The sequence below is a fragment of the Ceratotherium simum genome, chromosome 11 (genome assembly GCF_057802395.1).
Source record: "Ceratotherium simum simum isolate JZ-2026a chromosome 11, ASM5780239v1, whole genome shotgun sequence".
Taxonomy (NCBI): domain Eukaryota; kingdom Metazoa; phylum Chordata; class Mammalia; order Perissodactyla; family Rhinocerotidae; genus Ceratotherium; species Ceratotherium simum.
In genome coordinates this window covers 49600769-49622128 of record NC_141910.1, presented here as the reverse complement: position 1 = coordinate 49622128, position 21360 = coordinate 49600769, and the positions used below count along the sequence as shown (strand labels likewise).

At 45.0% G+C, this 21360-nt stretch overlaps 1 protein-coding gene across 3 annotated transcripts in view; it reads left to right on the top strand.

Annotated features, from left to right (window-relative positions):
* XDH (xanthine dehydrogenase) overlaps window positions 1–19708 on the top strand; it is a 64081-nt gene extending 44373 nt beyond the window's left edge. For all 3 annotated transcript variants that reach the window (XM_087436955.1, XM_087436953.1, XM_087436956.1), the window contains 12 exons: window positions 4825–5016; window positions 5207–5352; window positions 6159–6240; window positions 6805–6900; window positions 7559–7687; window positions 8337–8411; window positions 10596–10648; window positions 12496–12610; window positions 13382–13447; window positions 14883–15071; window positions 16872–17048; window positions 18747–19708. In XM_087436955.1, the coding sequence (XP_087293081.1) occupies window positions 4825–5016; window positions 5207–5352; window positions 6159–6240; window positions 6805–6900; window positions 7559–7687; window positions 8337–8411; window positions 10596–10648; window positions 12496–12610; window positions 13382–13447; window positions 14883–15071; window positions 16872–17048; window positions 18747–18797 (1371 nt within the window). In that variant the 3' untranslated portion in view covers window positions 18798–19708. The remainder of the gene's footprint in view (window positions 1–4824; window positions 5017–5206; window positions 5353–6158; window positions 6241–6804; window positions 6901–7558; window positions 7688–8336; window positions 8412–10595; window positions 10649–12495; window positions 12611–13381; window positions 13448–14882; window positions 15072–16871; window positions 17049–18746) is intronic.
* Window positions 19709–21360: the final 1652 nt, after the last annotated feature.

The window sequence follows — 21360 nt, the reverse complement described above, 5'->3', positions numbered from 1 at the left end:
GGGGAAAATCCCCAGGGAACACCTGAGTGGCAGGCCTAGTGGGAGCCAGTTTAAATTGCAGCAGGCCAGAAGGCTTCAGGAACGATTTCTTCAAAAAAATGAAACTGATAGAAAATCTAATGAGTTTGAACATATTGACAGATTTTTAGAACTGGGGAAAACTTTAAGTTGACTTAGTAATAAGTGCACAGAAAACTAAGCAAATGAAAAAATAAAGACAATATTAACTCCAGGGGGGAAAATGATATTGAGAGAGAGAAGTAACGATAGTATCACTACATGGTTCAGCTGTAAGTAATGTTTACAGAACTGTAATATTAAACTGACTATTGATCAGATCAAAATATAACTATGTGGGAGACAGGAAGCTGGTGTGTTTGCAGGGAAAGGGAGTTAGGTAGGAGCTAAATTCTCCTTTTCCATAATGGGAAAACAATATAAAAGTCTAAAACTGAAAAAGACAAGTGGCAATATAAACACATTATTTAGAGATGTGGAAATTACTAATGTAAACAGCTGATAAAGAATAAGTGGTTGCCTCTGGGGAGCAGAAGGAAGGAAAGTAGAGGGGACGGCTGTTTTGCATAACATGACTTGTGGAAATATTTGACTCTAAGCTATTTGCAGTACAACTTTAACAGGAATAAAAGCCAATTTAAAATTAATTAATAAAATCATCTATTTTTTTAAAGAGGCTAGTGATCAGTTCCAACTAGAGGATCTGGGAGGGCTTCCCCGTGGAGTTGGTGAATGAGGATTTTAGTAGGTGGGTAAGGTGAGGAGGGGCATTACAGGTGAGGGTAACATGCAGTCAGAAAAGAGGATAAAAAAATATATCAGGGAAAGTTCATCAAGCGTCTTGAATTCCATGCTTAAAGATATGTGGACTTTACTCTGGAGGTAATAAGTGCCATTTATAAGCAAGTTCTTGACCTGATATGACCTTATATTTCAGTATGAGACATAGATTGGAGGGAGGAGGCACTGAAGGCCAAGAGAGCAGTAAGGAGGCTGTTGCAATATCCCAGGGAAGAAATAATTAGGGCCTGAGCAAGAGCAGTTCACAGCAGAGCCGGGAAAGGCAGGGATAGGTACAGCCATTGAAATCCCTTTTTTGTTGTTTTCTTTTAAATATTTTTTCTTCTTTTTGTGAGGAATATTGGCCCTGAGCTAACATCTGATGCCAATCTTTTTCTTTTTTTTTTTTTTTTTTTGTACTTTTTTTGTTGAGGTCAGAATAGTTTATAAATTGTGAAATTTCAGTTGTACATTCTCATTTGTCAGTCACCATATAAATGTGCCCCTTTACCCCTTATGCCTAGCCCCTAACCCCCTTCCCCTCTGGTAACCACTAATCTGTTCTCTTTGTCCACATGTTAGTTTATCTTGCATATATGAGTGAAATCATATGGTGTTTGTCCTTCTCATTCTGGCTTATTTTGCTTAACAGTTCCCTCAAGGTCCATTCATATTGTTGCAAATGGCACAATTTGTCATTTTTACAGCTGAGTAGTATTCCGTTGTGTATATATATACCACATCTTCTTTATCTAATCATCAGACGATGGACACTTGGGTTGCTTCCACTTCTTCACTATTGTGAATAATGCTGCATTGAACATAGGGCTGCATAAGTCTCTTTGAATTGTTGATTTCAAGTTCTTTGGATACATACCCAGTAGTGGGATGGCTGGGTCATAGGGCATCTCTATTTTTAATTTTTTTGAGAAATCTCCATACTGTTTTCCATAGAGGCTGCACCAGTTTGCATTCCCACCAGCAGTGTATGAGAGTTCCCTTTTCTCCACATCCTCTCCAACATTTGTTATTTTCTGTCTTGGTGATTATAGCCATTCTAATGGGTATGAGGTGATATCTTAGTGTAGTTTTGATTTGCATTTCCCTGATGATTAGTGATATTGAGCATCTTTTCATGTGCCTATTGGCCATCTGTGTATCTTCTTTGGAAAAATGTCTGTTCATATCCTCTTCCCATTTTTTGATCAGGTTGTTTGATTTTTTGTTGTTGAGTTGTGTGAGTTCTTTATATATTTTGGAGATTAACCCCTTGTTGGATATATGATTTGCAAAAATTTTCTCCCAGTTGGTTGCTTGTCGTTTCATTTTGATCCTGGTTTCCCTTGCCTTGCAGAAGCTCTTTAGTCTGATGAAGTCCCGCTTGTTTATTGTTTCTTTTGTTTCCTTTGCCCGGGTAGACATGGTATTTGGAAAAAACCTTCTAAGATCGATGTCGAAGAGTGTACTACCTATATTTGCTCCTAGGAGTTTTATGGTTTCACATCTTACCTTCAAATCTTTAACCATTTTGAGTTAATTTTTGTGTATGGTGAAAGATAATGGTCTACTTTCATTCTTTTGCATATGGCCATCCAGTTTTCCCAACATCATTTACTGAAGAGACTTTCCGTTCTCCATTGTACGTTCTTAGCTCCTTTGTCAAAGATTAGCTGTCCGTAGATGTGTGGTTTTATTTCTGGGCTTTCAGTTCAGTTCCACTGATCTGTGTGTATGTTTTTCTACCAGTACTCCATGATGATTGCATTACTATAGCTTTGTAGTATATTTTGAAGTCAGAGATTGCAATGCATCCAGGTTTGTTCCTTTTTTCTTGGGATTGCTTTAGCTATTCAGGGTCTTTTGTTGCCACATATGAATTTTAGGATTCTTTGTTCTATTTCCATGAAGAATGTCATTGGGATTCTGATTGGGATCGCATTGAATCTATAGATCGCTTTAGGTAGTATGGACATTTTAGCTATGTCAGTTCTTCCAATCCATGTGCATGGAATATCTTTCCATTTCTTTGTCATAGATTTCTTTCAATAATGTCTTATAGTTTTCATTGTATAGGTTTTTCACTTCCTTGGTTAAATTTATTCCTAGATATTTTATTCTTTTTGTTGCGATTGTAAATGGGGTTGTATTCTTGAGTTCTCTTTCTGTTAGTTCAATATTAGAGTATAGAAATGCAACTGATTTTTATAAGTTGATTTTGTACCCTGCAACTTTGCTGTAGTTGTTGATTATTTCTAATAGATTTCCAATGGATTCTTTAGGGTTTTCTATATATAAAATCATGTCATCTGCAAAGAGTGAGAGTTTCACTTCTTCATTGCTTATTTGGATTCCTTTTATTTCATTTTCTTGCCTAACTGCTCTGGCCAAAACCGCCAATACTATGTTGAATAAAAGTGGTGAGACTGGGCACCATTGTCTTGTTCTTGTTCTCAGAGTGATGGCTTTCAGTTTTTCCCTGCTGAATATGATGTTGGCTGTTTGTCATATAAACAGATGATGTTTGTCATATAGGGCCTTTATTATTTTGAGGTACTTTCCTTCTATACTCATTTTTTTGTGAGTTTTTATCATGAATGGATGTTGTATCTTGTCAAATACTTTCTCAGCATCTATTGAGATGATCATGTGGTTTTTATTCCTCATTTTGTTAATGTAGTGTATCACATTGATTGATTTGCAGATGTTGAACAATCCTGCGTCCTTGGTATAAATCTCACTTGATCATGGTGTATGATCCTGTTAATGTATTGCTGTATTCAGTTTGCCAATATTTTGTTGAGGATTTTTGCATCTATATTCATTAGTGATATTGGCCTGTAATTTACCTTCTTTGTGTTGTCCTTGTCTGGCTTTGGGTTCAGGGTAATGTTGGCCTCATAAAATGTGTTAGGAAGTGTTCTGTTCCATCTTCTTCAACTTTTTGGAATAGTTTGATAAGGATAGGTATTAAATCTTCTTTGAATGTTTGGTAGAATTCTCCAGAGAAGCCATCTGGTCCTGGACTTTTATTTTCTGAAAGGTTTTTGATTACTGTTTCAATCTTTTTACTTGTGACTGGTATTCAGATTCTCTATTTCTTCTTGATTCAGTTTTGGGAGGTTGTATGAGTCTAAGAATTTATCCATCTCCTCCAGATTGTCCAATTTGTTGGTGTATAGTTTTTCATAGTATTCTCGTATAATCCTTTGTATTTCTGTGGTATCTGTTGTAATTCCTCCTCTTTCATTTCTAATTTTCTTTATTTGAGCCTTCTGTCTTTTTTTCTTAGTGAGTCTGGCTAAGGGTTTGTCATTTTGTTTGTCTTCTCAAAGAGCCATCTCTTAGTTTCATTGATGCTTTCTACTGTATTTTTGGTTTCAATTTCATTTATTTATCCTCTAATTTTTATTATTTCCCGCCTTCTCTTGACTTTGGGCTTTGTTTGTTCTTCTTTCTCTTGTTCTTAAACTCATTCTGTAGTTTAAGATTGCTTATTTGAGTTTTTCTTGTTTGTTAAGGTGGGCCTGTATTGCTATGAATTTCCCTCATAGGACTGCTTTTGCTGCATCCCATATGAGTTGCTATGGTGTATTTTCATTTTAATTTGTCTCCAGATATTTTTTTATTTCTCCTTTAATTTCTTCAGTAGCATGTTGTTTAGTCTCCATGTATTTGTCACTTTCCCAGCTTTTTTCTTGCAGTTGATTTCTAGTTTCATAGCATTATGGTTGGAAAAGATGCTTTATATGAGCCCATCTCCCTCTTTTTGCTTGAGGAAGATTGTTCCTGAGCTGATATGTGTGCCAAACTTCCTCTATTTTGTATGTGGGACACCCCCATAGCATGGCTTGATGAGCAGTGTGTAGGCCTGCACACAGCATCCGAACCTGAGAACCCTGGGCCACCAAAGTGGAGCATGCAAACTTAACTACTATACCACTGGGCCAGCCCCCGCTTTAAATCCCTTTTTTAAGGAGCCAATGAAATCAACGCACTATTCTCTCCCATTTGTCTCCTTGGCTTCAGATAATGGAACGAGCTCTATTCCACATGGACAACTGCTACACAATCCCCAACATCCGGGGCACCGGCCGACTGTGCAAGACCAACCTGCCCTCCAACACAGCCTTCCGAGGCTTTGGGGGCCCCCAGGGGATGCTCATTGCCGAGCAGTGGATGAGTGAAGTTGCAGTGACCTGTGGGCTGCCTGCAGAGGAAGTAAGCTGAGAATTTGGTGGCACAAGGCAGGCTTAGCCTACTTTGAGGGGACAGTGGCTTTGTATCTTGGGCTTCTCCTCTGGGGGCAGAGAACGGGCAAGTGCTGTTGAGGGGGCTGGAAGGTTGACGTGAGGTTGTGCCCCCCCCCCTTGTCTCTTGACAAGGCCTCAGTCTCTCTTTCCTTTGGAAGGTACGGAGGAAGAACATGTACAAAGAAGGGGACTTGACACATTTCAACCAGAAGCTTGAGGGGTTCACCTTGACCAGGTGCTGGGATGAATGCCTAGCAAGCTCTCAGTATCACGCCCGGAAGAGGGAGATTGACAAGTTCAACAAGTAAGCACCAAGAGGGGAGGAGTCTGACATTCTGGTGCTGTCTGGGGTTTCATATTCTATAGCCTTTTTGCTGAACTCAAAATACAAAGCTAGTAGTTTAACGGGTAATTCATTAAGCTGCTGAGTTTGCCAACTCATTCATAGCCATCTCTTTAAGATCCTGAAATGATCTTCAAGCCCGGGGGCAGGTGGGCTTCCAACACTCAATGTCATAGCCCATCAGTGTTGTTCATCTTTACACATTTGTCTGCCTTCTGGGCACACCGTGTTCTAGAGAACACCAGCCCAGGACTAAGAACACCACAGTTATGCACCTGCCTCTGATATTAATCTATAAATGTGACCTTGGCAGTCACTCCATCTCCGTGGGCCTCAGTTTTATCATCTATAAAGTGGGGATAATTACATTGGCTCCGTCTTCCTCACTGGGTTACACGAAAAGCCAAATACAAAGTGCAGCGAAAGTGTTATCATTCTCATCAGTGAGCCACAGTTCCTCCCTGGGATGATCACAGTCCAAGGTCACCAGGGCACTCTGACCCAGTGGAAGAAGAGTGATGATACTTTAAAGCCGATTCTTTCAAGTATGGGCCCTGCTCCAGCTGCAATGAAGGACCCAGAACCCAAATTCCCACCTTTCTCATTTTGCCTCTGTAATTTGGGCACAACTCAGTTATGACACTGGTCATGTGGGGAGCACAAAGGATGCTTTGTTCTAATTTTACAAAGATATTGTACTGAAAATATGTCCAATCGAACATAAATATGGTCGAGAACATCCTATGAGAATGTTTCTTTTTCTCCAGGGAGAATTGTTGGAAAAAGAGAGGATTGTCCATAGTTCCTACCAAGTTTGGAATAAGCTTCACACTTAATTTTCTGAATCAGGTAATTGCTTTGTATGATTTCGTCCCATTCCACTGGACTAGGGCTGTTTTCTCCTCTGTTTGCAGTATTGCAAAGTAAAACCTATGGTTACTGGTAACAGAGCTGACTAGAGGAGCTCTTTGTTGTTAAAATAAAAGTTGAACTTGCATACCCCCATTTGCCCCATACGTCATGAGACAGTGAGAGGAGCATGAGACTCGAAGATCTGGGGTCAACTTCTAGTTCTTACTCCTCCTGACTGTAGGACTAAGGGCAGTTACTCTGCCTTTCTGATCCTGGTTCTTCATCTACAGAGTGAGGACAAAGATATTTGACCTACCTCCCTAGGAGGATGGGAGAAAGAGAGAGAGATGAAAAAATTTTGCAAACACCCGAAGGGCTATATAATTAAATCAGTAGATTTACACTGCTCTAATTTTTGTCTAGGATTTATATCCAAAATGTCCCTGCTGTTTTTTTTTTTTTTTCTCCTGGGCTCCAGCACCTTTGCTGGACTAGGTCCCTAGCCTTAAGCTGAGTTCGGATTTACCGAATTTTGTGTCTGGCATCCTTCTCTTCCCTTAGGCAGGAGCCCTGATTCATGTGTACACAGATGGCTCTGTGCTGCTGACCCATGGGGGCACTGAAATGGGCCAAGGCCTTCACACCAAGATGGTCCAGGTGAGCAGCCGGGAGGCTGTGGGAGTCCTCTCTGGCACTGTGGTGTCTGTGTGAGGGCAGATGCTGTGTGAGACTGAGCAGTGGGACATACCAGAAGCAAAAGCAGGCCTAGACTGGCCCTGGCCCTGCTGCTCGTTTACATGTAACTGTGGGCAAGTCTAGTCCCTCTCTTGGCCTCAGTTTCCTCATCTGTGAAAAGGGGTTGGCCAGATGATCTCTGAGATCACTTCTGTTACCAATATTGTAGGGCTCTGTGACTGTGTGTGTCAGGTGGGTGTGTTGTGTGCATAAAGGTACCCAGTTCTGCACACACAAGACTCTTTACAGTGGAGCTGGGAGGGTGTGGCTGGATTAGAGTCGGCACACCTGCTTGGCTCATGGGACTGGCCAACTGGATTTTTTAGAACAGCCAAGGTTAGCTTAAAAAGGCACTGTTAGTCAACATTAGGTTCTTGGAATTTTTTAATCCAGCCAATCCACTCTATAAATTGCTGCTTCAAATTCAGACAGATGTGAGAACATCCTAGACTCAGTAGAATTATAGTTGACAAAATTATTTTCTTGCCTGTAGCAGAGAACCTGAATCCTGCCTTGGGAGAAGGTGGCCAAGCCGCGTGCTAACCCATTCCCTAGAGAGTGATGTCGTCTCTCTTGGCAGGTGGCCAGCAGAGCTCTGAAAATCCCCACCTCTAAGATTTACATCAGTGAGACGAGCACTAATACCGTGCCCAACACCTCTCCCACAGCTGCCTCCGTCAGCGCTGACATCAACGGACAGGCCGTCTACGTAAGGAGCCTCGGGAGCCAGCAGAGCTGAGGGCCAGCCCGAGGCTTTGGGCCTGGAGAGTCCCCCGGGTGGGAGCTGGAATGGCCCTTGCAGGCTCTTTGGCTGTGGCCATACTTGTGGCTCTCTTATCCAGGAGGAAAACGCCAAGCTAAAAGAGAGGCCCAAGAACTGTAATTGCTTCCATGCAAGTCAGGAAGGATGAGGGTAGCATGGGGAGGAGAGTTGGAGGAAACACAAGGGGTTCTGGGAAGACATACTCCCTGCTGTTAGAACTGGCCACAAGACAATGGACTGAAATTGGAATTCGACTGTGGGGTCGGACAGTTAAGACCCACCTGCTTCTCCTCCCACGTGGGCGATGTAATCAAATGAAAGAGTTTGATGGGAGAAGTAGCTCCTTAGGGACCTCTCAGACATTTCACCCTCTGTCAGCCTGAGAACTGGGTCAGGAAGTGCTCTCCAAGCAAAGGTCAGTGCTTGCCCGTTTGGCAGGGTCCTCTAGCTTCCACTCCGGCCCCAGTCATCCCTGAGAGGGTGGCAAGGCTGTTTAAGTGGGACCTTGGGCGCAGCATTAGTAGGAAGTGGCCTTTGCCTGCGTGGGGAATGCAGAGGATTGATGTGTCTGGTGTGTGGTGGATGTGTTCTCTAGAAAGCTTGTCAGACCATCCTGCAAAGGCTGGAACCCTTCAAGAGAAAGAATCCTAGCGGCTCCTGGGAAGACTGGGTAAGTCTGAGTTCATCCAAGTTGCATTTGCAAATGAGAGGGGAATTAAGAGCAGAGCCTCTGTCCCGACCCCGGCAGGAATAAGAGGTCATGATCTAGTCACTCAGGCAAAGAGAAGCTGAGGTGGTCTGTGTAATTTCACAGGACGAGGAAATGCTCAACCTCACTGGGCCCCTTTCTCTGCAGTATTCATAGTTGAGGGAAGACACTTGAGGAATATTTTTGATCCAGGATCTTGACAACCCTGTAGGAATAGGGCTTTGGCTGCTCTGAGCCGGAGAAGATGGGGGTGACTGCTGAACATGCCTCCTTGTAAAGTCTTGGCTCACTCGACCTGGTCCTACACGCCACTCGGCCGCAGTCTTGATGAGCCTGGTTTTCTTCAAACTTCCTTCACTCAGAGGCCTGCCCCAGCAGCATCTCCCCCTCCCCGGCTCCAGAGTCTGGGTCCACTGAGATTCCATCTGTGAGGGGGCAGGGGAAAGACATGGCCCAAGAGTTGTGTCATGCCTGTGACTTTAGGAGTGACAGAACAAGCATCATACGCAGCAAGAACAAGCCCAGTTCTCTGATTTCTGGTTTGGAGGCCTGCCTGTCAGAAACTTCAGAGGGATACTGCAAGGAAGCATCTCTCAGGTGGGAGGCTTCTGCTCCTCCAACAAGCAGAAATATCCATGGCAGCCCTGCTTCACCATTCCCTGGTGTTGGAATAGGAGAACTGGGCACAACAGTAACACATAAAATGTGCCTGCATACAACCCAGCTCAGGTAGTACAAGTCTTCCTTAATATAGTCAAGGAAGATAAGATATTTCTCTCAGATCCCCCCATCTCACTAGGACTCACTTGACCTCTACTTCCCTTCCCACACTCATGGACACCACCCACATAAATACCACGTGACCGTTGATTGGTTTTGGTAGTTTGGATTTTAGCATGGATTTGTCAGGCAACGTTAATGTTTTCAACAACATTACAATCTGTTGACCTGAGCTTTACAAATCAAGCCTTTACAATCTGTTGACCTGAGCTTTGTCCTCAATGACTGGCCATGTAGTCCAGTGTTCCTTGTAAGCAGATAACCCCAATATAGGCCATTATCAAAAAGGTGTGATCAGGAGATGACAGGCATCAAATCTCTTCAGTGTCTGTACCCCACTGAAGAACAAGCCTTTATTACCACCACCACTATATATGTACATATTTGGTACCATATATGTATGGTAAGGATCCTAGAGAAATTCTTTATCTAAGCCTTAGTTTTCTCATCTGTAAAGTGAAGATAATAATGGTACTGATCTTATAGGGTTGTGTTGAGTATTAAACAAGATAATGCATACAAAGTACTCAGTAGCATCTGGTACATGGTAAAGAGGTTCATAGTTGACAATGATCATGACGCAAATTATATCAACTACAAATTAAATCTTAGTGTTGTGCTAGCGCTGGGGATACCAAAAAAACTTATTAATGTAGTTAAAGAGACAGAATGGATGGATAGATAGACAGATAGCTTTATTAATAGGAAGGTATAAACAAAAACACAAGGTTAACAGGCTAAGTATCAAATGATCAGTATAGAGAGTTGCTGTTATAAGGCCAGAGTAGAGAGTGATCACTGGGGAGAGGCGATTGGAGAGGCAAGTGTGAGCTGGTTGTTGAGGGAGGAAAAGGATTTGGACAGATATAGCAGAGGAACCACATGAATGAAGGTGCAGAGGTGTGGGGACATGGAAGGGTTGGCAGAGAGTTAACACTCAGGTTTGGCTGGAGTAGCAATGGTGTGTGTGCTACATAAAGCCAGAGAGAAGACCACGGTCCTTAATGTCAGGCATTTGGTCTATAGGCGATGGGGAGTCATTGAAAGCTGTAGAGTAGGGGAGTGACATGGGCTGTGTAATATGTTAAGGTGTTTCACTCTGGCTGCTCTGGCCTACACGGCAAGGTGGGGAGGAGACTTGAAGCGGGAAGACGAGTTAAGAGGCTACTGTAGTCCTCCAGGCTTCAGATGACGAGGACCTAGTGCAGGGGGTGGCAGTGAGGATGCAAGGTAAGGTGTGGAAGTGAGTCACTAGTGGAAGGAGTAGATCAGCTTCCAGAGGAGGAAGATGAGCCCAGGAAAGCTTAGTGCTGGGTTTCTGGAAACCATGCTTACCCCTTCCTGATGGCCATGTCCTCTCCTCAGGTCATAGCTGCTTACCAGGATGCAGTGAGCTTGTCTGCTACTGGGTTTTATAAGTAAGTATGGTGCTGGTCTCGCCCATCTCACAATGTATTGTCATCCTAATCTCTGTTCCCTCCTGCACTGAATTCTCTCGGCCTTTGGTCAGGAGAGAACAGTTCCACCAAAACTCTTACCTCTTCAATGGACGTCCGCTAATTTCAATTTAAAGATGCTCTTAAATACGTAGGATTACCAAACGATGTGCCGAGGAGGCGAAAGCACGTGCTGCCGTATCAGAAGATCTGTGTTCTAGTTCTGGTCTTGAAGTGCGCTGTTCCGCTTGGGGAATCAGTGGTTCTCTGAGCCTATTTCCTCGTTTATGACATAGTGGGACAATTACCAACCATTCCTCCCTCAGCGTTCTCCTGTAAGAACCAGGGGATCCAGTGTTCTGAGTTTCCCATGTGTGTTACTTTGTACTATGCATCGGATTTCTTTACGGAGGCTTTCCTTCAAAAGAACAAGAGGAGGATTTAGAGCATGTGATCTTGTTACAAAATGCAGAATTCAGTGGAACTTAAAGTAGGAGTTAGAAAAGAGCACACATCTGCAACCATAAAATTCAGTAGCAGCATGAAGAGCTGGAGACGCCGCCCATCTGATTTAGAAGCTATAAAAAGATATGATCATATTAACCGTCAGCCATAATGTGTTTTAGCTTTCTCTGGGAAATTTAACTAAGACCTTTTCTCTCACAGATCAATGGATTTGGAAAATAGTTTAATGTCTGCTTTAAAAGGTCTTGTGTGAATGTATGAACATATATATGATATACATCTATTTCATACATATGTGTTATACATATATACATGTGTATATACTTAGATATTAGGCAAAGTAACATTTTGCCAGTGCTCCCTGAGTTATGTAATATTTCACTTGCACAAACACAAACTAGTGCAGATTTTCTCATAAGTTCCTATTTCATTTTTGGAGTTAATGAAACTGGAGTTATGTAAGGAAACACCCAGATGAAGATGGTAAAGCCAGAGGTCAAAGAAGGTGATGGTTTCTCCTGGGAGAAGCCTTTTCCTCCGCCCTGTATTGGTTTTGTTTTCATATGGATTCTGATCACATCAGCTCACATTATTTCTGTGTAATGTATAGAATAACATAGATACAGAGCACTGTAAACTCTGGGTGTGAGAATACACACACACACACACATATATACATGACTCAGGCAAAAGTGGAAATGTATAAAATACTCAGAATTGAAAAAGAAAAAAATATGTGAGAGCATCTGCTTTTATTAATATTATTAATTAATATTATTAATAACACTTTCCTCAAATCACTTGTTGAAATTTAGAAGGTGCCCGTAGATGAAGTAATGCAGGCAAATGCTGCTTAAAGATGCACCCAGGCTGCAGGAGATACTGATCTTGTTAACTTTCACCTTGAGAAAGGTGTGCAGCCCTGTGAGCAGGTGAACTTGTGTGACCAGGAGCCAGAGCAGGCAGAAACTTTGGTTCTGAAGACCTTGAATTCTAGTTCAGTAGATCCTTTGGAGTGTGACTTTCGTGTCTTTGATGAGCTCAGGCAAATCTGTCACCTGTTTCTACCATGTGGAGTGCAGCACATTGATACTGCTAAACACTGCTCTCCTGTGCAGGATGATTCATATAAGGGCTGTTGGCGAAATGGAGCAGAGACAAGAAACAAAATTCTATGGAATATCTGGATTTTATTAATGAGTTCAAAATATTCAAAACACATGGACATTTTTTGAAGGACAGCTGAATGAAAAAATAAAACCTTTGGGGTCTTAAGATTTTGTGGGACAAGTTGTGTGTGTGTGTATGGGTGGAGGACATATTCATCTTAATACATGTGCAGTATTTTCTCTTTTCTCCCCCAGAACACCTGACCTTGGCTACAGCTTTGAGACAAACTCAGGGAATCCCTTCCACTACTTCTCATATGGGGTGGCTTGCTCTGAAGTGGAAATTGACTGCTTAACAGGGGATCATAAGGTAAGAAGTTTACAGACCTTCAGTACCAAGGGGGAAGGAGAAACAACTCAATTGCAATACCAAGAGCTGATAGAGACAAACTTTCTGGTTAGAAAAATAATGCCTTACAGCACAGCTTGGCAAACTTCCTATAAAGGACCAAAGAGTAAATATTTTAGGCTTTCTGGGCCACAAGCCTGCCTCGGCTACTCAACTCGATCATTGTAGAAAACAGCCCTAGACGTATGTAAACAAATGAGCGTGGCTGTGTTCCAATAAAATGTTACCTATGCACACTGAATGTGAATTTCATATAGTTTTCACTTCACAACATATTCTTCTTTTTATTTTGGTCAGTCATTTCAAAACGTAAAGACCATTATTAGCTCACAGGCCCTACAAAAACAGGAGACGGGCTGGATTCAGCCGTGGAACATAGTTTGTTGGCTCCTTCTTACATGATCCACCCAGACTCAGGTTCAAAGCCCCAGGAACCTGGGAACGTGCCTTTCCTACTCACATGTGGGTGTGTGCACACTTATTTCAAATTACTGAGAGGACATTGCCATTCCCATCTCCTCCCCAATTGCTAAGAACTCAAACTTCAGCAGTGACGATGGCAGTGGACATTGGCAGGGACATGAACACCCCTGCCTGAGCGAGCCCAGGGCACTCTGCCTGTGAAAATGCTGTTTGGGTTGGCATTTAATAATCTGAGGATCACTGAGACCCATCTATCATTCCCCACATCCCTTTCTCCTCAAACTGCTTCCATTTTGCTGTCCACTTTAGAACCTCCGCACAGACATCGTCATGGATGTTGGCTCCAGTCTGAACCCTGCCATCGATATTGGACAGGTAGACTCATGGGGGACCAGGGTGGTGATGGACTTGGCCACTGATGTTCCCCATCCCCTCCTAGGGTCACCAGCCGTGACATCTTGTCCAAGGTCTGAACATGGTACCAAGTGAGTCTCTCTCAGAGTGGGGTTGAGATAGATGAAAGCCCACCCAACTCTTGAGGCAGAAGACAAATTAATGTGAATTAACTTGGAAAAGGCTTTCGCACCTCGGAAATCAAGATGATGAATGGTGAAAGCATTGGGCGCACACACGCGCGCACACACACACACACGCAGAGATTGAGAGGGGACACAACGTGGAATGGAGATTGAGTTTGGCATCGATACGCAGGCAGTGAGGTATGAGGTCAGAGGAGTTTTCTCCCTCCTCATTCCTCTTCCACACAGGACAGGTTTTGTTCTCCAGGAAGTAAATGCTACCGAGCATGGGGCGGGGGGCACTGGGGGCAAAAGACGGGTTTGAGCAAGAGGAGTAAAGAGATGAATGTCCTGAAGAAAATCACTTTTGGAAAATATGAGAGTATTGGGCAGAGCAGGTGGAACAGGAGGAAACAGAGGGAGGAATCCAGAACTGAAGTACTGAGCATCTGGTAGAAAATTAAATTGTATCTCTCAAAAATGGACAATTACTGAGTACACAGAAACTTAGTTGTTAGTCAATCTGTTCACTAATTCATTGAACAAGCATGCGGGGGCCCCTACTATGGCAGGCACTGAGCTCAGCACCGCAGAGACAGGATGATTAGTGCCTGGTTTCCCCCTGGAGCACGCTTGTGTAACTACAGCAGTACCACTTGTCGCTATTCTGAGCACTGAGGCTGGGAGTACAGACGCGTGGGCAGCAGAGCGTGGCAGGTGCCCTAAAAGAGATCTGTAAGCTACAGCAGGAGCACACTCTCTCCCAGAGGGCAGGCAGGGCTGGGAGTTCAAAAAGCCTCCCAGGAATCTGGGAATCTACTATCCAAGGAATTCCCCGTCTCTTGTGGGGCTGCTCAACAGCGCATGGTCCCACTCAGCGCACAGGAGGAGCGTGGGCCCCTGAGGGACACTCAGCAACCATTAGCCTATGAGCTGGCTTCTAGGCTTGGGGTCGCCATTTCTCCGTGGCAACATTGAAGGAACATCTCCACCTGCCCCGAGGCAGGTTTTAATGGGATATATGCCTACCACTGCGTGACCCTCTTGGAATCGCTGACAAGTTCTGAAACTGACCTTCAGCGTTAATGCCTTCGCTCTGCCCATGCCAGTGCCTGGCGAAGGCCCAGATAGGTTATGCTGGGCCCGGGCAGGAGCCAGGTAAGCAGTGGAGGGATGTTTTCAGCTTCTTTCCAGCCCCACTCCAGGTGGGGATTGGTGCCCATTGTGGGAAGCAGTACATGTCCTTGGGGAGGGGAGAGGCAAGGTAGCCACGGTCTCTGTCTGCCCTGCAGGTGGAAGGGGCATTTGTCCAGGGCCTTGGCCTCTTCACCCTGGAGGAGCTGCAGTATTCCCCTGAGGGAAGCCTGTACACCCGCGGCCCCAGCACCTACAAGATCCCTGCGTTTGGCAGCATCCCCATTGAGTTCAGGGTGTCCCTGCTCCGCGACAGCCCCAACAAGAAGGCCATCTATGCATCCAAGGTACCATTGCCCTGCGTCTGTGCTGCCTTCTGGTCTGCATGGTGGGAGACCACGGGTGGTGACCAGGGGATCCAGCCACTTGCTATGTGGGTCTGCAGGTGCTTGTCTGGAAGAGAGAAGAGGGTTTGATACTAGCCTTGGTGAGGACAGTGGAGGGGTGGGCAGTCCTGCCTGAGAACCAGGGAATTGGGCTAAGGTTGACACTGCCTCCGTGTGGCCAAAGCCAGCTCCTTTGTGTGCACTCATGGGGATTCCTTAATCCAGTCCTGTAGGTCAAATCTTGACCTACACCCATGTCTCAGGTGTGCATCCCTGATGCTTGGTCCTAGAGATGCTCTCACAGGTACAGCACCCCTCTAGTTCCATGAGAAGAAGCATATTCCCTGCAGATGGGGCAGCACCTCCATGAACACCCCTTCACCTCCTTCAGTGGCTGCCACCTGACCTTAAGACTTGATCAGCATGCCTGAAGGATTATAACCATCCTCTATTTCTTCCTTGTCCCCAATAAGTATGAAAAAAATGGTTGAAAATCAATTAAGCTGATTGATATAGTCCTAGATCTAAGAAGAAAGACAGATAGTCACTTGTAACCAATGAAACAGACCCATTTGCTCATCTCATGGTTTACTTTACTGTGGGAGGGTCTGGGCCACTTTGTGATCCTTGCCATTGGCTCTCACACTTTAGCAAGCATCAGAATCATTGGGAGCTCATGAAAAAAATGCAGTTCTATAGGGCCCACCTCTAGAAATCTTGATCCCATAGGTCTGTGGTAGGGCCCTGGAACGTGCTTTTTTTTTTTTTTTTTCCTGGAAAAGATTCACCCTGATCTAGCATCTGTTGCTATCTTCTACTTTTTTTCCCTCCCCAAAGCCCCAGTACATAGTCGTATATTCTAGTTGTAAGTCCTTGTAGTTCTTCTGTGTGAGCCGCCACCACGGCGTGGCTACTTACAGATGAGTGGTGTGGTTCCACGACAGGGAACCAAACCCCGGCTGCCAAAGCGGAGAACGCCAAACTTTAACCACTAGGCTATCAGGGCTGGCTCTGGAACATGCATTTTTAACAAGTGCTCCTAGTGATTCTGATACAGGTGGTCTCCGATCTATGCTTTGGAGGACAAAACAACCTCTGCTAGAAAATGTTTTAATTCCTGTTTGTCATAAGGCTTATATTCCAGCAGATGCTGTAAATATAATATGGTGCCTATAACTGTTGGTGTCAGAGTTGCAGGTGGAGTATTCCCATAGGCTTATAACTGTGAAGAAAGAGTTAAAATTCATGTCAGATTTTTTCGTCTATAACATACAATTATTTAATATAAATTTTAATGATACATTGTATTTCCATGGTGTCATCAGAAAAAATCACATAATAAGGGTTAAAAGAAATATGCCAAAAAGGTTGAATCATTTACTAGATCCATTGTTCTCAGCCCCTGATTGATTTTAAAGATTTTATTTATTTATTTTCTTTCCCCCAAAGCCCCAGTAGATAGTTGTATGTCATAGCTGCACATCCTTCTAGTTGCTGTACGTGGGACTCGGCCTCAGCATGGCCGGAGAAGTGGCGCCTCGGTGCACACCCGGGATCCGAACCCGGGCCACCAGCAGCAGAGCGCAAGCACTTAACCGCCAAGCCACGGGGCCGGCCCCCCTGATTGATTTTAACTGCCCTTCCTGCCTTGCTTGGTGTGGCCCGTTAGTGCTGGCTGGGGTTCCTGGCAACACCAGCCCTCCTGATGTGAAGCCTGGGGCCACTCCCCCTGATTCTCTGTCCTGTGCTCTGTCTGCTCAGGCTGTTGGGGAGCCGCCCCTCTTCCTGGCCGCCTCCATCTTCTTTGCCATCAAGGACGCCATCCGCGCAGCTCGAGCTCAGCACACAGATTATAATATGAAGGAGCTTTTCCGGCTAGACAGCCCTGCCACCCCAGAGAAGATCCGCAACGCCTGTGTGGACAAGTTCACCACCCTGGTACGATGCCTCTCGAGCGCCCACTCAGTCCTGGGGAGGCTGGGCATAGGCCTGAGAACTGCAGGGGAGGCTCTGCAGAGAGGAGAGGGAGATGTTAGGCTCTCACTCAACTGGGCATCCCTGGGTCAATGCCACCCTTCGCTATGTGGTTGAGGCACCCCCTTGAACTTGCAGGAAAATAACAAGAAACCCCCTAAAGCGTAGCTTGTAGCTGAGTCTCCTTAAAGTAAGGAGGGCTGTTTGATGCACAGCTATGACCCACAAATTTCATTATTTTCCATGAAGATGAGAGTGATGGGTAAAAGTCCAGAAGAGCCTAATCTTTAGGGTCCATCACTACCATATTCGAGACCTTTCTTTGTTAGGGACACTGTGTGAGGTTCTATGGAAACGAGAGAAAAAGAGGAATTTATTGATTCATTAGATGGACCCCATGTGTCCTGTGATTACCATGTGCTGTGCTGATAGTGGGGACACATGGCTGCCCTTGGAGACTTTGCAGCCTTTAAGGAAACCAGATGACTGCATTATATTGATGGGTTACTAGCTTGGAGGTGTATGTAGCAGAAAGTAACAGGAGTTCCATGGTTATTGGAAGCATTCTCGGAAGCCCCTGTGGGATACTTGTAGAGGACAATGCCTGGTGAAAGAAGACCATGCCAGGACAGTGTCTTCCGCAATTGGAACCTCAGAACCAGCCCAGCCTCTGAGTTGCGCTGACGTGGGCACTGCACACAGAGGACTCTCCAATTGCCTTTGCATGGTACCCTTTGTTGAGTTAGCAGAACTGGGTTCTTCCTGATACCCAAGTTGGATTTCCTCCTAGGTATTTGATAGGAAATTTGATAGGCCTTTTGGGTTTAGAGGTAAAGTGTGTACTCACGGACCCAAAGCATTCCAGGGACGGGGAGGCTACAGGAGAGCCCTCGGGGCAGGAAAATCTGCCATCCCAGACCTCAGCACTGAGGATGAGGGAGGCAGATGGGTCCCCAGTCAGGCCACACTTCAGGTCTGCCAATAGCTTTAGCTGTAGAGTGAGAACCACACAGACCATGTGTGGAACTCCCAGGCAGTGAGGATGCCCACAGCTGTGCAGCAACCTGCCCACAGCCCAGAACTTTCCCACATGGCCCCGATGCTGACAGTTACCCAAACCCCATGCCCTGAGAGGAGAGGTGCTGCTGGGCTCCCAATAAGCTTGCACAAGTTGCAAAGTTAGCTCCTTGCAAACAATCTGATACAGAATTCAATGATTTAATGAGCCGCTCTGAGGCCCCAGACCTAAAGCAAAGAGTCTAATCCAAGCCCCTTTGCTATGTTTCAACACACCAGTGATTTAAAATGCCTGCAATGGATTTGCATGAGCAGCTGAGTCTTTGAACCAATCATGGTTTTGAAGGACTGTGAGTGCCACGTGAGAAGGGACCACTTCTGTGTTTGTCCATCCCTGTATCTCCAGAGCCTACTGGAGTGCCTGCCACATGGAAAGTGCTCCACAAAAGTAAACGATTGACTAGGAAGTTATGGGTCCCTGCCCTGGGGACATTCCCAACAGTTGGGACTGCAGAGTGGTGTTTGGTCTTGGAATGGTGGTTGGCAGTGGTGGGAGGTGGCATGTGTGTGAGAGGGCAGGAGGGGGCACTGTGTCCCCTGCTATTGAAAGACCCTGGCAGTGAGTTTTCTATTGTTCTTCCCTAGTGTGTCACTGGTGCACCAAAAAACTGTAAATCCTGGTGTCTGAGGGTCTGAAGAGATAGCCCCCAGCGAAGTCTTCTTATGCTAGACTGGGGCTTCCATGGAGCGTGGATCATACCCTGCAGAACATGAATCTATAGAAGTCGTAGGATGGCACTGCTGTGAGTCATCAGGATGGTGTTTGGAAGAACACCGATGCATTGGAAGATTTTGATCAAAAATATGCTTTGCAAACATAATGATAAGCAAATTCAGAACTGTTGGGCCCAAGTGTTTAGTACACAATTAGGGTCATTACATGTCTGTTTTAATCATGTATTTGAAGTAGGTTTAGGAAGTATTTGTGCTATGTCTCAACTCACTAGGAAGCCTGTATAACCTCAAGGGCTGGCAGTGTCTGTCCTTCAAAGAGGATTCCCACAAACCTCCAGGAGCTTAAACCAAAGTTGTTCTAAATCCGTGTGCTTTTCCTCAGAAAGCCTTTCCTTCAAACCAATGTATGTCATATTATAACTCAGATCCATACTTAATTTCCAGTGGGACAGTGGGGTGAGAGTCAAACCTCTACTCACCTTTGGGTCATTGGAAGAGAATAAAGACTGAAACAAATTCAAGATTAATTGGATCCAATCTTGTTAAGCTGCATAAAGTAAGATTATTCTAGAACACCAAAAGCCGACCAGCCCAATTATTGAGCACCTACAGTGTGCTAGGTTTCTTCCTCTTCCACGTTGTGCATTTCAGAAAAAAGATCAGGTTTAAAAATCTTCATTTGAAGCCAGAGTAATTTCCACCTAGAAAAGATGCTACCAAAATCAAGATCAGCCAGAGGAAAAACGGTCAAGGAGCGTGGGTTCTCATCCCAGCTGTGTCTCTAACTGTCTGTGTGACCTTGGACTGTCACTTCCCTTTTTCTGTGCTTCATTTTACTGCAAAATAAAGGATTCAACTGGAATAATCTCTAAGGTCTTCTCCGGCTCTAAAAGTCTATAAATACATGACCTGAAAACTCCAGTTGCATATGGGATCTGTAGCTATCAAAGACGTGGCTCCCTCACTACGATGAGATATCTGCACCTAATGCACTCTGCTTAGATCCCCCCAAGTCCCTGAGGTTGGTAAAGAGGACAGGAGAAAGGCAAATACCCCCTCTCATTGCTCCAACAGTGATTTCATCACTATGTGGTGCTGGGTGGACGATGTGACGTTGCCATGTGCCTTCACTGAATAAAACACGCAGCCTTCTGCCAGACGGGTCCATGGTTCTGGCCATGGAAGGAGGATAGTGGAAGCCATGCAGTCGAGCCCAGTGCTTGATGTCACTAATACCATAAAAGAAACTGTCAGCTGGTCGGCATGGGAGAAACGTGTATTAGTCATCATAATCACACCCAATGCTAATATATGCTGTATCTTAGCAGCCTTCATTTCTAGAGAATGCACACACCCAACACTCAATATGCACTCACACTGACACACACACATACACACACACACACACACACTTCCTTACAGAATTCTCTTCCTCAGAGTATTCTACACAAGCTGGCTGTTTTACAGCACAGTTAAAACTGAAGAGCTTTAGAAATTGAACCAATATTTACATTGAGGTCCACACATGCCCGTTTCATTGATTTTCTGGAATGTTCTAGGGCATAGCCTGAGACTGAGACCTGTCAGCTGTTGTTAGGGCATAAGGGCTGAACAATGCCTGAATTCCCTTCTGAGCTTAGGAACAGAGGCAAGGCCAAGTGGTCATGAAAATCAAAAGAGCAAGTGCCTTGTGAACAGTCAATCGCTGTGTTATGCTGGATGTTGTCCTCTCTAGACACCTGACCTTGCCCTGCTGTCTTAATCTGTGAACTGCCTCAAGTCTACACTATAACGTGAGGGTCCTTGGTCTTGGTGACGCACAAGGGGTGCAGCCAGCGCTGCCTGCAGTATGGCACTGCAACCTGCAGAGGGTGGTGGAAGACTGGACGTGAGACCATAGTCTCCAGCGGGCCCAGCAGCACCAGGTCTATGGTTAGTTACTAGGGAACTGATTTAGGATTTCAGGGTAGCCAAGTGTCTTCAAAGGTCTCTCCAAGAGCTGCATTTGAAGCTGACTTAGGGTTTCAGGCTGACAAAAATCTCCTCAAAGGAGCTCTCTGAAGACGTGGGTCAGTGGTGGGAGACGGAGCTCCTGATGAATGGCTAGCTGTGGGAGGGCAAGTCTTCTTTTCTGAGTGTCTACAACCTCCCAGGTGCCAAATTTAGTGTTTTATTTACAGGGTCTCATTTAATCCTCCCAGTGGTTTTGAGAGGTAGTACTTTAATGTCTGTAACTCCATGAAGGAGAAGCCTTACTCACAGCCATGCAGAGGGCTTCCTCAGGGAAGGTTCCTGCAAAACCACCACAGCCCATGGGCTACAACAAGACCATACAGGCCGGGAGTCGATCAGCCTGTCAGAGTGGACCCATGCTAAGCAGGCCCACAGAGGCTGGTGGAGGCACTAGAAGGCCTATCTGTTCACCTGCAGGCAGGGGTAGGATTCTCGTGTTGGTGAGCAAGCTGCTAAACTGTTGTCTGAAGGCAGCTGGTGAACCTCGTCCTACTCCAGAGCTAAGGTGGCT